The 23,681-nt window shown below is 38.8% G+C and overlaps 1 protein-coding gene across 7 annotated transcripts in view; it reads right to left on the minus strand.

Annotated features, from left to right (window-relative positions):
- Positions 1–23,681, minus strand: part of SYTL5 (synaptotagmin like 5) — a 238,668-nt gene that overhangs the window by 10,842 nt on the left and 204,145 nt on the right. For 5 of the 7 annotated variants that reach the window (XM_087426755.1, XM_087426754.1, XM_087426753.1 and 2 more), the window contains 4 exons: positions 17,918–18,026; positions 16,577–16,712; positions 12,547–12,755; positions 1,062–11,447 (listed from right to left, as the gene is read on the minus strand). In XM_087426755.1, the coding sequence (XP_087282881.1) occupies positions 11,305–11,447; positions 12,547–12,755; positions 16,577–16,712; positions 17,918–18,026 (597 nt within the window). In that variant the 3' untranslated portion in view covers positions 1,062–11,304. Of the gene's footprint in view, positions 1–1,061; positions 11,448–12,546; positions 12,756–16,436; positions 16,713–17,917; positions 18,027–23,681 lie in introns of those variants that run through there. The other 2 variants (XM_087426752.1, XM_087426756.1) reach the window with 2 other exon arrangements.

The following is a 23,681-nucleotide window of genomic DNA, read 5'->3' on the forward strand; positions in this document are numbered from 1 at the left end:
GCTTTGCTCAAAATCCATAGCAAGTAGCAGAGCTGGGAGTAGAAGATAGGTCTCCTAACCATCAAACCTAGTATTCTTGATGATGCATCACTCTCTTATGAGGCTAGATTAACAAAAATGTATTCCTGACTCAGGCCTCACATTTTTCACTGGCCTAAGCCAAGCTGGTATCCAGATGTTTTTCTCTATACCCGATTATCATCAGTAATACAAGTGCTAAATATTGACTGAAAATAGAAGAGACATCATCTAGAAGATGTTTGATTAGTATTATGGAATAAAGCTTTTAGGTGCTCTACTTCCTCAGGTTTAGAGGAGATTGTATCCCGATTTGGTTGGTCCTCGGTCAAGTCAGCAGGTTGCAAGACTCATCTAGAATAAAAAATACCCATGTCTTGCATTCCAAATACTCTGAAACAAGGTCAGACTACACATCTGGGGAATGTCTTTAGGATAGTTATAGGAGAGCACAAGAAAAAAAAAGATGTTAGTAATCAAGCATGTATTAATGGAGGAGAACTAAAAATTGAGGAAGACAAAGGCCTCAAAAATTTAAAAAGACAGGCAAATGGGGTATTTTAGGCCAATGTTCACATCAACTACAAGTTACAAGCAACAGTCTTAAGTATCAAGGTCCATTCTGCCATATTCTCTGCACCAATGCTTCTCAAAGTTTATTGTGCTTGTGAATCAACTAAGGATCTTGATATAATGAGTATTCTGATTCAGTGGGTGTGGCTTGGGGCCCAACATTCTTCATTTCCAACAAGCTCCCAGGTGATGCTAATGCTGCTGGTTCATGAATCACACTTTTTTGAAACGCAAGTCTCCAGCTTATGACAAGCACAGAATTTCTATCTGGGGTGCAGTTTGGTGAAGTACAAAGGGCATGAGCTTTGGGATCTGATCTGGGGAGCCCCATCTGGAGGGAGGCTCTATTATTACGTATTAGTTGGGTAACTTGGACAAATTACTTGACCTCTCTGAGACTCTGCTTTGAGAGGTTCAGTGGATTCGATCGGAGACGTAAAAGAAACTTTCCACTCCAAACAAATGGACTGAATGTATATTTTATTATATAGAGGAGAGTAAAGGCGATTGCCCGCAAACAGATCCGAATAGGTCAAATAACAAGAGGGAAATGACACAAATCGATCGGAAAGGGAAACACCAGATTGACCGAGATAGAAGCAGATTCGAATAGGTCATATAATAAGAGGGAAAAACATCAGATCGATCAGAAAGGGAAACACCAGATCGACTGAAGGGAAATAACACAAATCAATGGGAAAGAAAAACACCAGATTGACCGAAAAGAGAACACATCAGATCAGTTACTCACAACATCCACACCCCTGCGCCGGGGAAAGTCCCTTCAATTGACATGGCTAGGTGGGAGTCCGATCATCAGAGGTCCTGGGCGAGGCGTCCCCTCCACAATGAGACTCTTATCAGGCCTCAGTTTCCAGCAGTTTATATAGCATCAGTAATCTCCAGAGTAAGCATTTGCAAAGCTTGCAGAACAAGCATTTGGTGTTCCCATGCACAAATGGTTATCAGTGGCGTACGTGCACTGAGCCCCCTGGCTATCGTCCTAGCCTGGTAGTTGTGCACGTGCATTGTGCCCCCTGGCTATCGTACCAGCCCGGCACAGATGGCCAGTCAGTCCTGAGCCACGACACCCAAAGAGCCTTGTAGTCTTACAAATTGAAACTATCTTTGTGGGAGAAGGGCCAGTCCCCAGGAGAAAGGCCAGTTCCCACCACACAGAAAGCAGCTTTATGTTTCTTTGTGTGCTGGTGGCTGTAGGTCCATGGAAGGGCCAAACACGGCTGCACTCATGTCAAGACAGACTCATGTCCTTTTTTGTCTTTTGTCTTTTTTAAACACAGCTAATAAATTAGGTGACAATTTGGAAAGCACTTGATACATAGTAGGTGATCAAGAAATGTCACTTTTGATCCCTTCCCTTGTCACTACCCATGATATATTGAGGGGAGGGCAAAGGGAGTGATGGTGTCAGGGTTTGGATTTACAGGAAGATAAGTGAGCAAAACTGAAAATGAGGGGTAGATTCAATAGCTGAGCACCAAGAAGAGTTGTTCAGCATCATCCTAACCTTAGAAAACAGAAACCAGACAGTCGTCCAATCTTGTGTGTCAATTCAGCAAATGTGCTTTTCTCTTAAGACAAATAAGTATAAAAACAGGAGAAATAGGTAACATAAAATCAATCTTTAAAGACATACAATCCATCTTCAAGTACTCGGGAATAGCTTGCAATAGAACACGTTAGGGATATTAGGAAAGTGAATTTAATGAAAAAACATTACACTTTGCAGCAAATACAGGGAGGCACAAAGCTTTGATCTGGGGTACATATTCCAACACAAGCTTAGCAAGTAGGCATGTTAAGTGTTTAAGTATTGCTACTAATTTTGCACTAAACATGGCAAAACAAGTAAATAGGAACAGTCCTTTGTAGCCAACAACAAAACCAAGAAAACCAGCAAAATGAATGCAGACCTTCCATCATTTCCAGTGAAATTTTTTAAAAATCCTTATTTTTTCTTAGAGTTCTTCCATCTTTTTCTCTCTCTCTACTTAAAAACAAAGATACTATATCATACACTTAAAATTTTAAGAGGGTAAATCTCATGTTAAATGCCCTTAGCATAACAACAACAAAAAGAAATGAGCTATCAAGCCACACACACAAAAAAGACATGGAGGAACCTTAAATGCATACTGATAAGTGAAAGAAGCAAGTTGGAAAAGGCTACATACCATATGATTCCAACTATATGATATTCTGAGAAAAGGCAAAACTATAGAGACAGTAAAAAGATCAGTGGTTGCCTGGGGTTAGAACACAAGGGATTCTTAGGGCAGTGAAACTATTCTGTATGATAATGTAATTGTGGATACATGATATTATGCATTTGTCAAAACCCATAAAACTGTAGAACACCAAGAATGAACCCTAATATAAACTATGGATGTTAATTAATAATGATGTACCAATATTAATTCATCAATTGTAATAAATGTACCACACCAATGCAAGATGTTAATAATAGGAGAAACTTGCGGGGGAAGGGGGCAGTAGTATATGGGAACTCTCCGTACTTTCTGTTCAATTTTTCTGTAAACCTAACACTGCTCTAAGAAATCAAGTCTATTAATTTAAAGACAAACAAACAATCAAACAAAGAGATCAACTTCCTATCAGAGCAGGAGTTTAGGAGAGTAAATTGGCAGCCAAAGCAGGTGGGTGCCAGGGACAAAGCAGAAATGAACATACCCTTATGTAGGTGACCCAGCCTTTGGCAGAGTTTGGAAAATTACTCCTCTTATTTCTTCGCCCAAACAGCCCCCATCCCAATGTCCCAGTGACCTTTAGCTGTTCTTAGGATAATGAAAGTGTGTCTTCCTTCTCCAGCCCACTAAACCTTTTGACTCATCTTCAGGCCCAGAGAAAAATAGCCTGCCCATGACAACTACACTCAATCTAGGAATGGGGACCTAGTGCATTCAGAGTTGGGACAACTCTTGTGCTAATAATGTGGTGCCCCTCTCAGAGGTTCTTTAAATATTTGTACAAAATTTATTTTGAGGAATACCTGCCTAGTGGGAGGCATACAAAGGAACTCCCCAATGGAGGCAAACCTCCTTTTCCCTATATTCTTAGCAATTCATGTCTGGCCCAAATATACCGCATTCAGCCAAACAAAAGCCCTGCCTCTAACCAGATCCATATTTCTTAGAATTTATCAATCATGAATTGTTCTTCAGGCATGGGGTCCCCTCCTCACTTATTTACTCAAGCAGACATTATTTCTTCCTGCCAATACCATACTCTTCCTGAGAGGAGTTCTCCACCTTGTCAAGGATGTTTAGTGCCCCTTGTAATATGGCACCCTGGGAAAAGGCCAGGACAGCCACCCCGCCCACCCCCCACCCCCGCCCCCTGCCAAACTGGTTCCGTGCATTCAGATACTTTTCAAGCAAATGACTGTAACAGAGCTGGGGGCGGAAGTGACAAGAAAGAGCTGAAAATTAATAATAATATTTTCATTAATCCATGTGGAAAAAAGAATTAAGAACAGTTCTGGTGTGCACTCCATCAGCCAGAGGGACAATGTAAGAGGACATCTAGGAATTAAGGAGGACAAATTAATTAAAAGGGCAAAGGCAAGAAGATTCAGGCAAGTCTAGACATCTCTTTCTTCACATCAACTGAAAGCCAATGATCTTTCTTCTAAAATGCCCGTTTATGGGGCCGGCCCAGTGGCGCAAGAGGTTAAGTGCGTGCGCTCTGCTGCAGCGGCCCGGGGTTCCCCGGTTCGGATCCCGGGTGTGCAGTGACGTACTGCTTGTTAAGCCATGCTGTGGCGGTGTCCCATATAAAGTAGAGGAAGATGGGCATGGATGTTAGCCCAGGGCCAGTCTTGCTCAGTAAAAAAGAGGAGGATTGGCATTAGATGTTAGCTCAGGGCTGGTCTTCCTCACACACACAAAAAAATGCCTGTTTATGAATAAGGAATACTAGGAAAGGATGGAAAAGAAAATATACTCCCAACCCCCAATCACTCCAACTATAGTTCAACCATAAATAATTGACATAAACTGCTTTGTAATGGAATGGCTCCCTTCCTTACTTGTTTCCAAATGAGAAAGATTTAAAAAGTTTTATTGTTGGGACTCATCAATTCCCATGGGTTTGCACAAACAAGTTTCAACTTCTTAAAGATAAATGAACCTTTGGCTAAACAGAAAAAAATGATTGGAAAGAGCAATCAGATTCCTTCCCCCAAATAAGTGTATCAAACAATAAAGAGGTAAAAAGAAAATATATAGAGTCAAACACATATCTAGTTCTCTGCTCTTCTATAAGGAGACATTATTTCTTGAGCAACTACCAATGATTTAAACTTCTGCTTTAACTATTATAATGAAATATTTTGTTTGCTTGTTGTATTAATTTCTCCTTCAATCAGAGGAAAAAGAAAGTACAATATATAGAGTCAAACACATATCTAGTTCTCTGCTCTTCTATAAGGAGACATTATTTCTTGAGCAACTACCAATGATTTAAACTTCTGCTTTAACTATTATAATGAAATATTTTGTTTGCTTGTTGTATTAATTTCTCCTTCAATCAGAGGAAAAAGAAAGTACAAATTTCCTCTTGTGCTGAAATACTGGAGAGAAAAATATGATCTACTACATTAAATGAGTGTTTTGTCAATTTATAGGCAATACTCACTAAATATTCTACTTCCCTTTCCAAATATGAAAGGAATCCTCTACCAGAATAGTTTGATGAACCCTAGTGAGGTAAATGAGGTACAACTGCTAAGCATTGAAACACTACGCATTCCTCATAATGAAAATAGTAGTGTTTCATAATGTACATAATGACAATGTATTTCTATGGAATTTGTTTTGACGGAATGGTAAATTTCCTTCTGTAGATAAAAGGCATGATTCTGAACAATATCCCTGTGAGGAAGGCAGGTGTGATCTCCCTGACATGGGGGATAGGCAATGGGCCATAGAAAGAGATGGTCATTACACTGGAAGAGGGTGTTAAGGAAAGGAGTGGAAAGATGGTTGGTTTGCAGGTTCCACAACCTATTAACAAAAAACTGACCACAGTTTTTCTCTCCAACAAATTAAACACTTTTTGCAATATTTATTATCTAATCAGACGAAGTAGGAAATTCCAGCCTAAGAATAAATAAATTACTATCACCCACAATGGGTAACATAGCACAAAATAAGGTGGGTTTTTTTTTTTTCGTATTTTTTCTGTACACTGGAGACCACTTTATTGTACATAGAATGATTAAGACCTAACCAAGCATCCAAGAAAAGAGGGGCCTAAGAGATTATGAACTACAGAGTGCTATAACTAGCTCACTAATAATGACCTTTTTTTCTCCCACAGTGGGTTAAAATTTACAAAGCATGTTTACATATATTACCTCATTGATATTTTCAATTACTCCAAGGTAGCCTGATTATTCCTATTTTACAGGCAAATAGATCAAGGCCTGGATTGGATAATTAACTTGACTGAGGTCACATGATTGGTAAGTAGACAAGACTTGAGCTAATGTCATCTGAGTCCAAGGTTAGGCTCCTTCCACCTCACTATGGTTGCCTTGCAATTAATAATGTCCAGGTTAGCCAAACCCAATCTGCCATCATGATATAGAGTTGGCCCAAATAACACAGTCAAGATAATTTGCCCTCTAATGCAGTGTTTCTCAAACTGTGGTCCACTTGTATTAGAGTCACCCAAGAAGCTTGATAAAATGATAGATATTTCTGGAGATTTTGTTCAGTAGGTTTGGAGTAATGCTCTGGAATCAATGTATTAAATTCACACTCCAGATGATTCAGATAATCCTTTGGAATCCTTGATGTGGCTCAATTTCCATGGCTATTGTTCAGATCTTTCCAGATCTAATTTTTGTTATAGTTTTTTCTGTGTAGACTTCCCCCTCCTATTTCTTTTCTTTAATTTCAGAGGCCACAAATGATACCATTGTAGGAGGAAAGCCCTTCCGCCAACTTCTAAAGGCAATGCTCAGTTTAATGTGATATATCTACACGGAAGAAAAAACATTGATCACAGCCCCAAATGCCATAGGCTTTCACTCGGAAATGCTTCTGGGACTTTATATTTTGATCCTGTTTGCTTCTAAAAGTGGAGTTTGCCCTCATTTCTTCCACAGCTCTCTCCTCCCCCACCAAATACAAGCCTTGGGGTAGCAGGTAATGATGAGACTAATACTACTGTGAATCAGGTGGGCTCAATTCTTCCATTAGTTACTTTATGTATTTAACGATCATTGGTCCTATATTTGTGTAAATTTCTTAAGGAAGAGGAGGCCAAGAATATGAAGTCCCCTCAAAATATCTTTGTTTTTGGTGGTTTTGTGACCTGGAAAATCTACATGCTGATGATTCCAGTGACAGTAACAACACATGTGAAAGAGAGCTGATAAGTTGAATCTTCCATGTGTCCTGCAAGTGCTATTTACAAACTGAATGGATAAAGTCAGGCTTTTAAGCTGGCTCATATCCCTTTACAACTTGTCTGATTCAACAGAGGGAAAACTGAGGGCTGAGGTCTCCAAACAAGGAGCAGGATGCTCCAGGCAAGGCCACCGTCTCTTCTTCTGAGAAGCTGATATGCTGGGCTGGAGAGCACACTCTGTGCTTTTATCTATGCCAAGACAGACTGGGATGAACTGTCTAGGGTTGTAACTACAGTACTTATAGAAGGGTTACTTTTAAAAGACCAATCATTAAGCATATTCAGAGATTTTTCTTGATCTGTGTGGGCCCCGGTTTCCTCATCTGTTAATTGGAAGTTAAAAACAGTGGTCTCTAAAGATGCCTACTGCTCTAACACTCTATGACGTTACTTTTTTTTTTTTTTTTCATTTTCACTTATTCCACAGATATTTTTTTAATTACCCACTCTGAACTAAGCACGGGGGATGTAGCTGCAAAAAAATATAAATGTTGTCTCTGCCCTTACGAATCTTACATTCTAGGGATATGGCAGAGAGGGAACGAACACAGGCACTGAAGGACTCATTACATGAATAATGTGTTATAATTGTGATGTGTGCAGTGAAGGGGAAATAGAGGCAGGCTATTGTGACCTAGTCTGGCAGAGGGTGATCAAGGGAGGTTTCCCTGAGCAGGTAACATTCAAGACCTAGATGATTAATGGAAATCAGGCCAATGAGGAGAAGGAGCAAGAAGATTCCTTGCAAAAGCCATGAGATGGGATAGAGCCTGGCACAATTGAGAAGCAGAAAAATGCACTGTGTGGCTAATGAGAAGGGAAGGAGAGGCATGGCCTGGGACAAACAGGAGAGGAGGCAGCAACCATCTTATGCAGGGCCTTGCAGGCCGTGGGCAAGAATTTGGATTTTATTCTCAGGGCAATGGAAAGCCACAGAGGGTTTTAAAGCATGATCAGATTTGCATTTTTTAAAAGATCACCTTGAGGGTGGACAGATAATAATAAGCAAGTATAGCTAATGGTAGAAGCTGAATTTAGGTGGTGGGTATAAGGGTGTTCACTGTAAAATTATTTCAACTTTTCTGTATGTTTGAACATTTTAAAATAACATGTTCAGAAAATCTGGCCATAGTATGGAGAATGGACTGAGGGAGGGAAAGAGTGGCTGCATAAATAGAAGCTAGGAGTCTTATACTAATCATCGAGAGGAGTTATGGTGGCTTGGACTAGGGTGGTGGCAGGGAGATGGCAAGAATTGGACAGGCTTTCGAGATATTTAGAAGGTAGAATCAATATGAGTTCCTGATTGATTGTGTCTCAGGGTAAGGGAGAGGCATAAATCAAAGATCACTACCCAGTGTCTAGTGAGTGTAACTGGGTAGATGATGGTACCAGGTACTGAGACAGCATGTACTAGAGGAGAAAGACATAGGTGCAAGGGAGAGGGTGGAATGAAGAGTTCAGTTTTGAATATGTTGAAAACATGAGCTACCCTGGTGAAGATATCAGATAGGCAGTTGGATCTGGGTCTGGGGCTGAGAAGAAGGGTATGGGTTGGAGATGTGAGTTTGAAGTTATAAGCATGTAAATGGTCATAAAATCATGAGAGTACAGTATATAGTAAGGCCTGAGAAGTTGTATAAAATGTGGTGAAAAGAAAGAACAAGCACCCAAGAACCCAATGTTTAACAAATGTGGAGAACGAGCCAAGTCAGAGGAGAGGAAACAACTAATGAAACAGAAAAATGAGGCATATTTGATATTACAGCAGGCCCCTATTGATGGGCTTTTGGGTTGTTTCCAATCTTTTGCAACAAATACCTTTGTATGTACTCATTTCTCACATAGGTATCTATCGCTGCAGAATTCCCCAAAGTGTAATATATACCTCTCATTTTGAATGTCATAATGTTTATTTTTGAAAGAAAAGATTGCTTAGAAAAGCCACCAAACATAGATATCTTAGTTAACCACATTTAATGTGGCATTTGACAGGCCTGGTTAAATAAATTTGATATATCCCTGTAATGTAATACCCTGTAGCTATAAAAAAGAATGAGGATGCCAATATATTCTGATATGGAAGAGGAGGAAAGAAGACTGACTTTTCACAATTTTGAACTATTTGAATTTTGTGCCATTCACACATATTACCTATATTTAAAAATATTCTTTGTACTTCTACGCCATACTTAGTGAAAAAAGAAAGAGTGACCTAAAGATCAATTTACCTTTTATTTCTGAGAGCAACACTAACAGGTTTCTGATAGACTTCTGCATACCTGGCTTTTGTGTTATGAAAATACCCAGTTAGATGTTGGATTTTATGAAACCATGATACAGAGAATTGCTCTAATTGTGGCAAAGGTCTGAACACATAAAGTTCATGCTCGTCTTGAGTTCAAGTTATAAATTTTGGATTTTGCCACTTTTATTATTAGTGAATAAATAATATTTTGTCTACTTTATTGATGACTTCAGACTTCACCATCACCATCCTCTCACCTCTCCTAAAAATGCCGTTGAAGACAGAATGAGTCACATCAAGTCTGAAGACAATTTATTATTCCAATATAGTAAGCAGTGATGATCTTACTCTTTTTGTTTCCTGTTTTTAAGGAGGGCAACATAGGGATAGGGGTGTGAGTTTTAAAAAAACGTACCATATGTACTAAGCTACGCTAGACCAATAAATTCAATTTTCTAGAATTAGATAGCCTATTTTTGAATAATATTGAAAATGGATTGCTTATTCTCTAAGAATAGTGCTAAATATATTCTTAAATCCATTTTCAAAATTCAAGAAGAAATTTAGAATATGGAACAATTAGCTAGAACAAGCCTGAAGATGATTCTAGCTTTCCTACTACTAAAATTCACTTTCTATACTTTTAAGAATTTTATAGAAATTCAAGTGAAAAATATGAGCTGAGCCACTAGAATACGACTCCAGAAGAAGACTGGGTTAGGTATGTTCATACTTAAAGAATCAGACTCTGCTCCACCTTCCTTGATCTACATCCTCTTGTCTACCCTGATAAGCATAGGATCATGCCAAGGACTACAGTGAAAAGAACACTGGCCTAGGATTCACACCCTGGATTTAAGTTTGGATACAGTTACAGCCTCTATATGATCTTGGGCAAGTCATTTCAGCTCTCTGGGCTTCAGATTTGGAATCTGCAAAATGAGGAACTAGGTCTGAGGGGTCCCTTCCCTTTCAGCTTTAACTGACATCCCATCTAAGTTTGGTGGCTAAAGCATCTGGAATTCCAGGTGACAGAAGGTATGGTAGATTGAACTACTGGCCACAATTCTTCATCTCTTCCTGCATCCTCATTCTTGCCATGGCTTCATTATGAGCAGACTGTATTTCCTTGCCTCTTAATTTTGGGCTTGGCCATGTGACTTCCTTTGATTAATGGGATATCAGTAGACATGACACAAGCAGGGGCTCAATATGTACATTATTTCTTATTTCCTTTTACTTAATGGCTTAGAACATTTTATAAAATAAATGTAAACAACAGAGCTCTCTAATAGGTAGGTCATAACTAGGGTGAGCATACATTCCAATTTTCCAAGGTCAATCCTGATTTACATCTGTTGTAATGATTTAGCTCTTTTTACTCTCAAAAGTGGGCTGATTAGGATTATAAATTAAATAGTCACCATAGAAAAACCTGTCAGTTCATCTTGAAAATTTACCTGGTTAATCCACAAGTTTGCTACAATAACAGGGCCATCCCCTTGCCCCAGCAACAACCCCTACAATGCTTTCTTTGGATCATGGGGATTCCCAGGATGAGGAAAGGGTAGCCAGTATCCCTTCTTCTTACTCTTCAAGTGATCTTCATTTTGAGTGGCCCCCTTTTCCCTCAAACCATCTCAGGAAACCTAAAGTAACTCATAATTAGAAAAAGTTTGGGGACCCCCGCAATCTCAACTGTAGTTTCAAATAAGATTTTGCCACTTCTCTTATGGTGTAAAGCCTATGAATCATTGCACAATTTGCTTGTTGACAGAACAGTGTGGTACACTTTCTATCATCCAATCAAGAAGGCCCTGGCCCATGGACATATAGAGGTACATGCTTTTTTAGACACTCAGAAAGACCCTAAATGTTCATAACACTGACATCTCTCTCCTCATGTCCAAATACCCTCAGGTGAGAAATGGCAGGGAAGCAGAATACCAGGTCCCAAGCCTGCTACTGGTAGGAAATGGCAGCCATTTCCTACAGAACCGGTACCTTCAGAGCCTACACTTCCCCATGCTGGACCGGAGCATGAGAACACCCTCTACGGGAGTCCCAGGATTGTCAGCCATCTTCTGCCAAAGGCGCTGCTCTTCCCCATGAGAGTCCATCCAATCCACATTCTTCCCATGGCTCACACCTAAAGAAGGGAAAGAGGAGCATTACACTTCACAGATGAAATGTTTTGGTCTACTGGAAGGTACCTATCAACCTCTGAGGGGACCTTTTGACCAAGGAGCCCTTCACTGGCTTGTTCTCACTTACCATATCTAGTGAGTGGTGTTAGAATGGAAGATATCCTTTGCAGCTTGCACTACTCTTTTCTGCCCAGATGATGAGAAACAAATCTGGATGGCTCTAGTGGCTCGTTTATTCCCTACTTTGGTAGTTTAGCAGAGAGCTGGCTCATCTGGACTGAGTTAACGTGACAGAAGAACACGCTGAACTGGACTCCGAGGTTCTCCCCTTCTAACAAGGTTACTTTTCTGACGTGGGAGTTTTCATTTTAGTGGTATAGATATTCTTGGCTCTCCTTAATCTATAAATAAGTAGAGCATCATAGGGGTGGGGTGGTTTTCAACAGGAATGTTGACCATGGTGCACGCAGACCATCTACATCTGGCCTAAGCTATGGGATAATGAGAGTTTGGAGGGGTGCTGCATGCGCTCTACCACTGTAATTTCCTCCCTAATTCACCCCGTTATAGTTGTGTCTTGTGGCGCCAGTGGTATGTTTCCATGACCTGTTTGAATAACATCCAATGTTATTTTTCAGGGAAAAAAATTGATTTCCTTTCAGTTCAACCAGCTGTGAGTAATGGCTGCAAGTGCTTGACAGAACTGAGAAGAGATGAAGTCAAGTTGGTCTTGGAAGTCCTTCTCTCCCCACTCAGAAGCCTGTGCTGTCTTGGTGATCCTCTCCTGAGCAAAATCTGAAGTAAGGCCCAAGAAAGTAGTTGAAATTCACTTAGACTAGAGTATAAATTATATTTTTTGAAAGGACTGAATGTAAACATTATACATCCCAAGCTTCTAGCTGAAGGATACAAAGTTATATAGTAGTACTTTTATTTTAACAATGAACAGATCCTTAGCTAGAGGAATAGAGCATCTGTGGTAATTTCAGGAGTCAGCTAAGCTGAAACTACATACACAGCTAGTACATATCACACCTACAGGAACCACTCCCTTGCCCCATGCCCAGTCACAGACCATCTCAGGGTCCCCACATCCCTCACCGCTTCCAGAATTCAAACGAACTCCTCCCAGAAAGATGTTGCTGGAAAAGGCCTCCTTGTCCCAGACGGTAAGTTCTAGGCAAACATTCTTTATATCCTGGGGGTGCAGGCCACTGAACATGAAAGTATGATTCCACTGAGGGTTAACACTCTTTTTTATTACCAGAGTTTTGTGCTTGGTGGCTTTGCTATCATCAGGGAGCAGGTAGCTGCAGGAGAACACAATCAAACCATCAGTGAGACAGTAGACAGAAAATGGCATCCTTGTGTAGTCATTTCAGTTTCCCATAATTCCTGGTGTGTGTGTGTGTGTATAAGTGTGATATGTGTATTTGTATTCGATTTTCTCTCCCAGGTTCTTGTATGCTTAAATCTGAATTTATTTTGTGGAATGGTTTATTATTTCTTTTAAGAGGGGCAATAGCATAAGGTCTGTACTCTCCTTTCTAATCCTATTTTGGTCCTTTCCTCATCTTGAAATGAAAATACCTCCTGTGGTAGGCAGTATTTAATGTCCTGTCACCTATCATCTTTGGCCCACCTCTGAGTTGACTTGAAGCCAGGATGAGCAGTACCTGGCATGCTGACAGCTTCCCAGCTCAAGCACCTGTGTCTCCTGGTTTCTCCAATTAAGGACTTTGGTGTTGTGTGAGCTGGCTTAGCTTACGTGCAGGAAACCCTGGGATACTGGGGATTTAATGTCCTTAGGAGCAACTCTCAACCAATGAGTTTTAGAAATTAATGAATGAGTCCCTCAGCTTCCCTGTCCCTTGAAGGGACAATCCTAAGGTACATTTCACAGAGTTCCTTGTTGCTCCCTTAGTGGAACTGAGCCTCAGTTGCCCACAGTGGTAACCTGCCTATTAACATATTTTTATCAGCTTCTCTCCCTTCCCTATCTCATTTTCTTTACTCTCTCACTGGTACTTCTAGGAATCTCTTCTCAAATATAACACCTGCACCCCAGGCCTTATCTATTAGGGTGAAAACACTATTTTTGACCATAGTAGAGAACTAGGCTCTAGGTACCTGATGAATCAGGGAGCATACCTTAGGGAAGGAGACATATGGGTATGGAATTAGTACATCAAATAAACATGAAAAATACCACATATGACCTTATAATGAAGAAGATACATTAGGACACTTGAGATTTCATTTCATGTACCAAGTAGAGACTGCTTATTTCACAATACCCATTCTCTCCTTATTCTTCTCTAAAAAAAAAAAATCCTCATTTTTTTCAGTTAGGCACAAGATTGCCCAGAATAAAGACTACATTACCCAGCATCCCTTGTAGCCAGTATAGCCATGTGACTAAGTTATGGCCAATGGGATATAAGAAGTAGTTCTGTATGAAACTTCTGGGAACTGTCTTGCCAGCTGGAATTTGGGTGGGATGGCTGAAACTGGAACAGCTATCTCGGTCCAGAGGTGGATACCATAACAAGACAGAAGAAACCTGGGTCCCAGGTAATCATGATACTTCCATAACTTGCCCTAGATTACCTTACCTTCAGTCTTTGTTTACATGCATGAGAAAAATCTTTTGTCTTGTTTAAGCTACTGTTATGTTGGCTACAGACAGACTTAATATTAACTGAAACATTTTATAATATTAAACTTTACATAAGGGTCTATTCTTGCTTTCTCGTGCTCTTTTTAAAAAATCTGAGGTCCCTTTAAAGTCAATTCAATGTTTACATATAACTAGAGAGAGAATTTACTAGAAAGTTTCTGGCTTTTACTTGAACATAAGACCTGAAACCATAAAACTCCTAGAGGAAAACATAAGCAGTAAGCTCCTTAACATAGGTCTTGGCAATGACTTTTTGAATCTGACACCAAAAGTAAAACAACAAAAGCAAAACTAAACAAGTGGGACTACATCAAACTAAAAAGCTGCACAGCAAAGGAAACCGTCAAAATAAAACAAAAATGCAACCTACTGATTGGGAGAAAATATTTGCAAATCATATATCTGATAAGGGATTAATATCCAAAATATATAAAGAAGTGATACAACTCAATAGCAACAAACGATCTGATTAAATAATGGGCAGACGATCTGAATAGACATTTTTCCAAAGAAGACATGCAGATTGTCGACATGAAAAGAAGGTCAACATCACTAATCATCAGGGAAATGCAAATCAAAACCACAATGAGCTATCACCTCACACCTGTTAGAATAGCTATTATCAAAAAGATAAGAAATAACAAGTGTTGGTGAGGATGTGGAGAAAAGGGAACCCTTGTGCAATGTTGGTGGGAATGTAAATTGGTACAGCCACTATGGAAAACAGTATGGAGGTTCCTCAAAAAATTCACAGAACTACCATATGACCCAGTAATTCCACTTCTGGGTATTTATCTGAAGAAAACAAAAATACTAACTTGAAAAGATATATGCACTTCCATATTCATTGCAGCATTATTTACAAAACCTGAGATATGGAAACAATCTAAGTGTCCATTGATGAATGAATGGATAAAGAAATTGCGGTATATATACACAATGGAATATTATTCAGCCATAAAAAAGAATGAAATCTTGCCATTTGTGACATGGATGGACCTCAAGGGCATTATGCTAAGTGAAATAAGTCAGACAGAGAAAGACCAATACTGTATGATCTCTCATATATGTGGAATCTAAAGGGAAAAAAAAAGCTCATAGATAACACAGGACAGGTTGGTGGTTGCCAGAGGCAGGGGGTGGGAGGTGGGAGAAATGAGCGAAGGGGTCAAAAGGTAAAAAAAAAAAAAAAAAATAGAAAGTTTTGGCTTTTTAAAAACAGAACAAAGATACTGTATTATGTCTACTTCATAAATGTTCAACATGATAAAGTGAAAACTATTTCAGAAGATGTTAAGTCACCCCTGCTACGCCACAATGAGGCCATAGGTGAGTCACCATCCCCTCATCCCACCAAACAGTGAGCAGCAAGAGGCGTGAACTGGATGGTGGGGCTGGTAAGGCAAATTGCAATGGTGGGATCCAAATAAAGTATTTTTCTGTATTTAAACCTACTGTGAGAAATAGTGAAGGACAGATAGACCGGATTCAGGCACATACTCTCACCAGTGGGGAAGCCCCAGACATCTGTTTCTCCTTATTATTGGCTTTATCAAAGTTAGAATGTCTGAGGCTAAAGGCTTGATTCATTTCCTTGTAGGGAAAATTACACTTTTCTAAGAAGGATGGAGGAGAGGAACAATAATGTCTTCTGACTCACAGAATTATCCTCATGGCTGGCATCATGGGAATTTGTTTTTCCTTATGTGCTTTATGGTGCTCTGTGAGGGCATGGACCATGTCTTATTTTTGAAACTACAGCACTTAGTGCTTGGTTCATGTGCATTTACATGTTTGTTTGAATGAATGAAAAATACCCTTTTGGTTCTAGTTCCTCTAATTATGGGGAAAAAAGAAATTCTTCTACTCAGATAGAAGTCAAGAGGGATTTGTCGTCTGATTTGCTAGGCAAGAATGTCCATTTAAAGGGCTGTATTCCCTCAAGTAACTGCCCCGTGTTCCACCAAGTGCCCAGGAGGCAAGCCTAGAGCTTCCCCAAAGCACTCTCTGGTTGATATCTCCAGGGAGGATGCTCTGATATCTCCACTTTTTACAATTTCCCCCAAGAGAGCAAAATACCAAGGATCCAATCTTTTTGTTGTTGTTGCATACTGCCAGCACCAAATGATAACAAAGCACACTAAAAATACATTACACATAGAAAATCGTATTTTCTCCTCCTTTGGGAAATGAATCTCACAGGAAAATTTGCCAGTCTTGAGGGTGAGAGTGATGGGAGATCGTGAAATATGCTGGAAGCAGGCTGAAAGCTAGAATAAGCAGTTCCCTCTCTACTTGCATTAGATTTAAGAGCCAACATTCAACAGAAGCTCTTTCCTAGTACATTTAGAGTAAGAACACAGACGCCTCACAGCTACCACTGTCTTGTGGATCACAGATCCCTTTCATCTCCCATTAAATATCATCTAAAATGAGCTAAAACAAAATTACCCCTTCACAAAGCTATCAGAAGTGCCTCCTGACTTCACTGCTGTCAAATTCTTTGCCTCTTTGATGAACACTTCTAATATTCCTCCAGAGATTACAGCCGACTCGTTCTTCTTTCCCCTTCTAAAGGTCTTCTTTCCTGCATCAGCCATCAAAATGAAAGAGAGAGAGATATCATGAGCTCCATTTCAAAGTTTACAAAGAAATTCTGTAAAGATTTATTTCAGTTGCTTACTGAATTAGGTCTTTACATTATTGTATATTTTTCCACGTATTTTATTTCCATGTAAAAACTATTCAAATGTTTTTACACCATTGGAATCCTTCTAAATAGGTCTTTCATTTGTGTTTGTTGAAAAAAATGAATACATTTAAAACTTTAAATATTCCCCTACAGGGTATGTCTTTTCACAGTGTATAAAGGAATAAAATGGAAAAGACCCTGAGAGCTGTCTGGGCCACATTCCTGCTCTCAGTGAGAAATAGCTACAGTGGAAGCCACACACAAGCGCTAAGACTCCAAAAAACAAAATTCCATAACTCCCTTCTTTGATATTTTAGTCTTATAAATTGTCAACTCTATGCCAGGCCAGCTCTAAAGGCTATAGCCAAGGCGCAGTTACATTTTGGGGTAAGAGAAAACTCTTCCCCATGTCACATTTTTATTCTGATAAAATATGCTCAACATGAATAATAACTGCCTCCACCACCAGCTTTCTTTAGCACTTTTTTAAGCACTTTATATGAATGAACCTATTTAATCCTTACAATATCCCTATGAAGTGAGGAAACTGAGGCCAGAGATAGTAAGTTATTTGCACAGGGTCACACTGAAGAAGGCAATAGCGAATGGAAGGATAGAGGAGGCTGCTTGTAGGAGTTGATGGAAGGAGAACAGCATGAAGGATTTAAAAGTTGCCCTTATCTGGATTTTTCCTTTGCACACTGTGTTCTAGACCCACTTCTTCCTCAAGACTCCTTGAGTAGCTATGAATGTCAAAAATCCACACAGCAGCTTTTTACACCTCCCTTCTCAGCAGCCTGTCCTCTCTTCCCCCCACTCCACTCTGGGGAAGATCCTATATCTTTGAGATTTCCAGGAAACAAGTATCACAATCAAGTCTGGTTTCTAAGTATGAACTTTGTCCTTTCCTTATAAGAATCCTGCACCCCTCCTTATATATAGTATTTACTTCTCAACTCTCCTCAAAAGACAGACACCTAACCCTTTCCAGTTCATCTGTGTAATGCAAAAGTAACATAGTCCAACCAATCCCTGATCCCTATTCCCACACTTCTAGAAAACAGAATGTGCTTGATCAAAGTCACTGATTTTGACTCTACCTTGAAGGTGTCCTAGTGGAAACATCAGGTTCTTCTCTGGGGGAATGTAACGTAAAACAATGGTCAGCTCTCCTTTGTACTGAAGGCCAATGTCAGCAGCCAACTCCACCTGGCCAAAGGGAGAAAGGTGAAAAGAAAACGTGACAATGCTCGGTTTGTTATTTTGCATCCCATGTTTGACTGTACAATATTTAGTTGGTGGCTTAAATGTGACAATCCATTACATTCAACTATGTTAGTACTTATTGGTTTAAGAGATGCCTTCAGTATGAGAAAAGAGAGGCTAGAAAACTCTACCAAGGCATTTGAATATAATTTTTAACATCAAAGTAAAAGGAATTTGAGAGGAGATATATAACACACATTCAGTCAGTCAATAGATACTGAGTACCTGTGATGCACTGAGGACTGGACCTTTAGTTTGGTATACGAGGCAGGAATACATATGAAAATACCTGAAAATAGCTCCAGAAAATACTTCTCCCTGTCTGTCCTTGATGTCTCAAGGCTTTCAAAAGTGACCAAGAAAGGAAAAGTAGGCAGTGATGCTTGATTCACATTGGGCTGCTGGCTACCAATTATTAAAAGCTATATTGGTAATTCACATCATTAATATTAAATGTGGAAAAGCTAGTTCAAACATTGCTGGTGAGAATGTAAAATGGTGTAGCTACTCTGGAAAACAGTTTGGCAGTTTCTTATAAGACTAAACATACAACTACCATACAACATAGTAATTGCACTCTTGGGCATTTATCCAAGAGAAATGAAAGATTATGTATACACAAAAACCTGTACAGAAATATTCATACCATCTTTATTTGTAATACTAAAAAAATGGAAACAACCTAGATGTCCTTCAACAGGTGAATGTTAAACAAACTGGTACAGCCATACCATGGAACACTACTCAGCAATAAAAAGGAATGGCTACTGATACATAGAACAATTTGGATGAATCTCTGAGAAATACTGAGTAAAAAATCGAGTCTGAAAAGGATACATACTGTACAATTCCATTTATATGACATTCTTGAAATGACAAAATACTAGATATGGAAAACAGATTAGTGGTTGCTAGGAGTTAGGGATAGAGGTGGCAGAAGGCAGGTCAATATGGTTATATCCACAAGGTAGACACAAATAAATGGAAAGATATTCCATGCTCATGGATTGGAAGAATTAATATTGTCAAAATGTCCATACTACCCAAAACAATCTACAGATTCAATGCAATCCCTATCAAAATTCCAATGGCATCTTTCACAGAAATAGAATAAACAACCCTAAAATTTGTATGGAACCACAAAAGACCCTGAATAGCCAAAGCACTATTAAGAAGAACAAAGCTGGAGGCATCATGCTCCCTGATTTCAAAATGTATTACAAAGCTACTGTAATCAAAACAGTATGGTGTTGGCATAAAAACAAACACATAGATCAATGGAACAGAACAGACAGCCCAGAAATAAACTCACGCATACATGGTCAATTAATTTATGACAAAGGAACCAAGAATATACAATGGGGAAAGGATAGTCTCTTCAATAAATGGTCTCAGGAAAACTGGACAGTCACATGCAGAAGAATGAAACTGCACCACTATCTTACACCATACACAAGAATCAACGCAAAGTGGATTAAAGACTTGAATGTAAGACCTGAACCCATAAAACTCCTAGAAGAAAACATAGGTGGAAGGCTCCTTGACATTGGTCTTGGCAATGATTTTTCAAATCTGACACCAAAAGCAAAGGGAACAAGAGCAAAAACATACAAGTGGGACTTCATCAAACTAAAAAGCTTCTGCACAGCAAATGAAATCATCAACAAAAGGAAAAGGCAACCTACAGAATGGGAGAGAATATTTGAGAATCATATATCTGATAAGGGGTTAATATACAAAATATATAAAGAACCCATACAACTCAATAGCAAAAAGACCAAATAATCTGATTAAAAAATGGGCAGAGGATCTGAATAGACATTTTTCCAAAAAAGACATATGCATGGCCAACAGGCTCATGAAAAGATGTTCAACATCACTAATCATCAGGGAAATGCAAATCAAAACCACAATAAGATATCACCTTACACCTGTTAGAATGGCCATTATCAAAAAGACAAGAAATAACAAGTGTTGGTCAGGATGTGGAGAAAAGGGAACACTTGCCCATTGTGCACTGTTGGTGGGAACATAAATTGGTACAGCCACTGTGGAAAACAGTATGGATGTTCCTCAAAAAATTAAAAATAGAACTACTATATGATCCAGCAATTCCACTTCTGGGTATTTATCCAAGGAAAATGAAAACACTAACTCGCAAAGACATATGTACCCCATGTTTATTGCAGCATTATTTACAATAGACAAGACATGGAAATAACCTAAGTGTCCATCGACAGATTAGAAATAAAGATATATAAATAGGATAAAAATATAGAAAAGGATAAAGAAAATGTGGTTGGTGTACACACACACACACACATATGCACATGCACGCACACACACACACACCCTGGAATATTATTCAGCCATAAAAGAATGAAATCTTGCCCTTTGCAACAACATAGATTGACCTTGAGTACATTATGCTAAGTGAAACAAGCCAGACAAGGAAAGACAAATACTGTATGATCTCACTTATATGTGGAATCTAAAAAAAACACAAGGAACCAAGCTTATAGATAGAGATAACAGATCGTTGGTTGCCAGAGGCAGGGGATGGGGGCTGCAGGGTAGGCGAAATGGATGAAGGGAGTCAAAAGGTACAAACTTCCAGTTATAAAATACATAAGCCATGGAGATGTACAGCATGGTGACTACAGTTAATAATACTGTATTGCATATTTCAAAGTTGCTAAAAGAGTAGATCTTAAAAGTTCTCATTACAAGAAAAAAAATTCTGTAATTATGTATGGTGACAGGTGTTAACTAGACTTATTGTGGTGATCATTTCACAATGTATACAAATATCAAATCATTATGTTGTACTCCTGAAATTAATATAATATTGTATGTCAATTATATCTCAATAAAAATAAATAAATATAAAAGAGGACAAGGGATCCTTGTGGTGATGGAACTGTTCTGTATTTTGGCTATGGTGGTGGATACACAAAGCCATACATGTGGTAAAATTGCATAGAACTAAATACACATATACACAAAGAAAAACTGAGAAAATCGGAATAAAATTAGTGGGTTATATCAATGTCGATATCTTAGTTGTGACATTGTACTACACCTTTGCAAGATGTTACTATTGTGGGAAATTGGGTAATGGGTACATAGGATCTCTATGTATTATTTCTTATACCTGCATGTGGATCTACAGTCATCTCAAAATCAAAAGTTTAAATAAAAAAATTCAATGTGAATATATACCCAGAGCATCTGTTCTATAGGTCTCCCATTTGCCATTGAGTCAACTGAACTTTGATTTTTTCATAAATAGGGTAAGAAAAGTAGTGTACTTTCCCAGGCTTTTCCTTCAGGAACTTGACTCTTGAACACTGAGTCAAGGGCTGAGAACTGCTCTCCTATGAGAGAGGGCAGACTGAAAGAATTCAGAAACCCAAAAATTCACAGCAAAGCCAGAGGCTATTCAAAGCTCAGCAAAAAAAAAAAAAAAAGATTGAGACCATTACAAAGAGAAGGAATCCTTGCCTGACTTTCTTTCCTCTTGGTGGTGGTAAAACTTATTAGTAAGGGTGGGAAAATCATTTAAAGTATTTTATTCAACCTTCTTATCAGAGACAAAATGAGATTAGATGGTGAAATGGACTATCCATCTAATATTTAATCTGATTATTTTAGATCAAGTGCCTAGTAAAAGGACTTTTCTTACTATTTTCACAATTCCAGTAAATTTTAGTTCATGTGAATGTCACAAATGGAAAATTATAATGGACATTATAGCAGATTAAAGAGGTCATTACTTTTTTGATACTATAGTCAATGAAAGGTGGGGTATTTGTCCTCTCTCTTTGGATCTGAGTGGGCTCTGTGATTGCTCTGACTAGTAGAATACAGTAGAAGTGACAACGTGCCAGTTTCTGGGCCCAGGCCTTAAATTTAACAGCTTCTACTTTCTCTCTTGGAATGGATATTCTTGGGATGCTCCCTCTGGGAACCCATGATGTGAGACCCAAGCCACATGTAGGTACTCTAGTTGGCAGGCCTACCTAGCTGAGTTCTCAGCTGGCAGCCAACATTCAGTGAGACAGCCAACTTGAACAACCAGCCCGGTCAAGCCCTCAGAGGACTTCAGCCTCAGTCTACCTTCTAGCTGCCACTACATGAGAGACCTTAAATGAGAACCACCTAGCTGAGTCCAGTCACTCCACAGAATTATGAGTGACAATAATATATTGCTGTTTTAAGCCACTAAGGTTTAGGATAGTTTTCTATACAACAAGAGCTAACCAGTACAGGCTCTATTTGCTTTTGGCTGAGATCTTTGGGTAGGAAAAGATATTGGTAGGAAAAAATGATATGCTCAAGTGTCACATACTAATATATAGTATATTAGTAGAGATCAAAACACGCATTATTGGGATTTATTAATGTTCCAGTGGTTTTAGCTTAAATTAAAATACACTGGTGACTTTGTATAAATACAGTCTTCAGATCTTGTGAGAGTAGAAAACAATAAAGATGAAGTCTTGTAGCATTATAATCATATGCAAAAGAAATTCAAGGGAGGGAGTCATTTTGTAGCCGGTACATATCTAATGTCTTGGGGTATTTTTGGTACTCTTGCAAGGAAATCCCAAGGCAACATCTTCTCCTTGCATACCACCATTTTACATTATCCAACCAACTCCTGCTCAGAGAAAAGCAGAATTCAATTCAATTCATTCAATTCTACCAACACATATGGAATGCCTTCTTGTAGCAATGCTTTTAAGGCATTCTGCTAAGTGCTGTGGGGACACATAAGACACAGGCCCTGGTTTTCAATGAGTTTTCAGTCTATCCAGGAGACATAATATTGAATAGAAGCTCTACTAATCTGCCCTTATTTAACTGATTCATCAGATTAATGCTCTCCATTCCCACTGAGGAGCAGGATCCTCTATATCAAGACCATGCATGCCTGCTCCCATTAGTTGAACTGCATGCTCATCAAAAGTCAGCTGCATTGGTTACTCCAAGCTCTTTATGCCAGGCATATTTGTGGTTCTAATTATATAATTTAATATCACATAAGCTGAAGAGTATGAAAAGACAGCTGCTACTATAAAAATTAAGTTGAATACGTCAGAAGAGCCAAAGATTTGAAAATAAATTTGCTATTGAATTATATTTAGGCTTGAAGCTGTAAGAGACTAAAAAAAAATCATGAATATTTAGAAAGATTTTGCATTTGGTTTACTCTGATAGTATTCTTAAGTTATTATTTCACTTTAGAGAAACTCAAACTAGAAATTGTTGATTACGATGCATTAGGGTCAGAATTTATGTCAGGATGATATGATAGAATTTTAATCACTGAAACCATACTCAAAAAAATGAATTGTCCCTTTATTAGAAGACTTGAAAATGAATGCACATTTATTTAAGTTAAAATAAATGATTAATAAATGTATAGGGGGTGTGTGTTTGTATGTGAGTTTTGACTTCCTCAATTAACTGACCTCCTATTGGTCCTGACTGCTGGGAGAAGAGGGCTTCTATTATACAGCAGGCTCAATATCAGACAAACCATGACAGTGGCTCCAACACAAGTATGAAGAAACTACTGTGGGAAGAGAGAGA

Source organism: Ceratotherium simum, chromosome X (genome assembly GCF_057802395.1).
Source record: "Ceratotherium simum simum isolate JZ-2026a chromosome X, ASM5780239v1, whole genome shotgun sequence".
Lineage (NCBI taxonomy): Eukaryota > Metazoa > Chordata > Mammalia > Perissodactyla > Rhinocerotidae > Ceratotherium > Ceratotherium simum.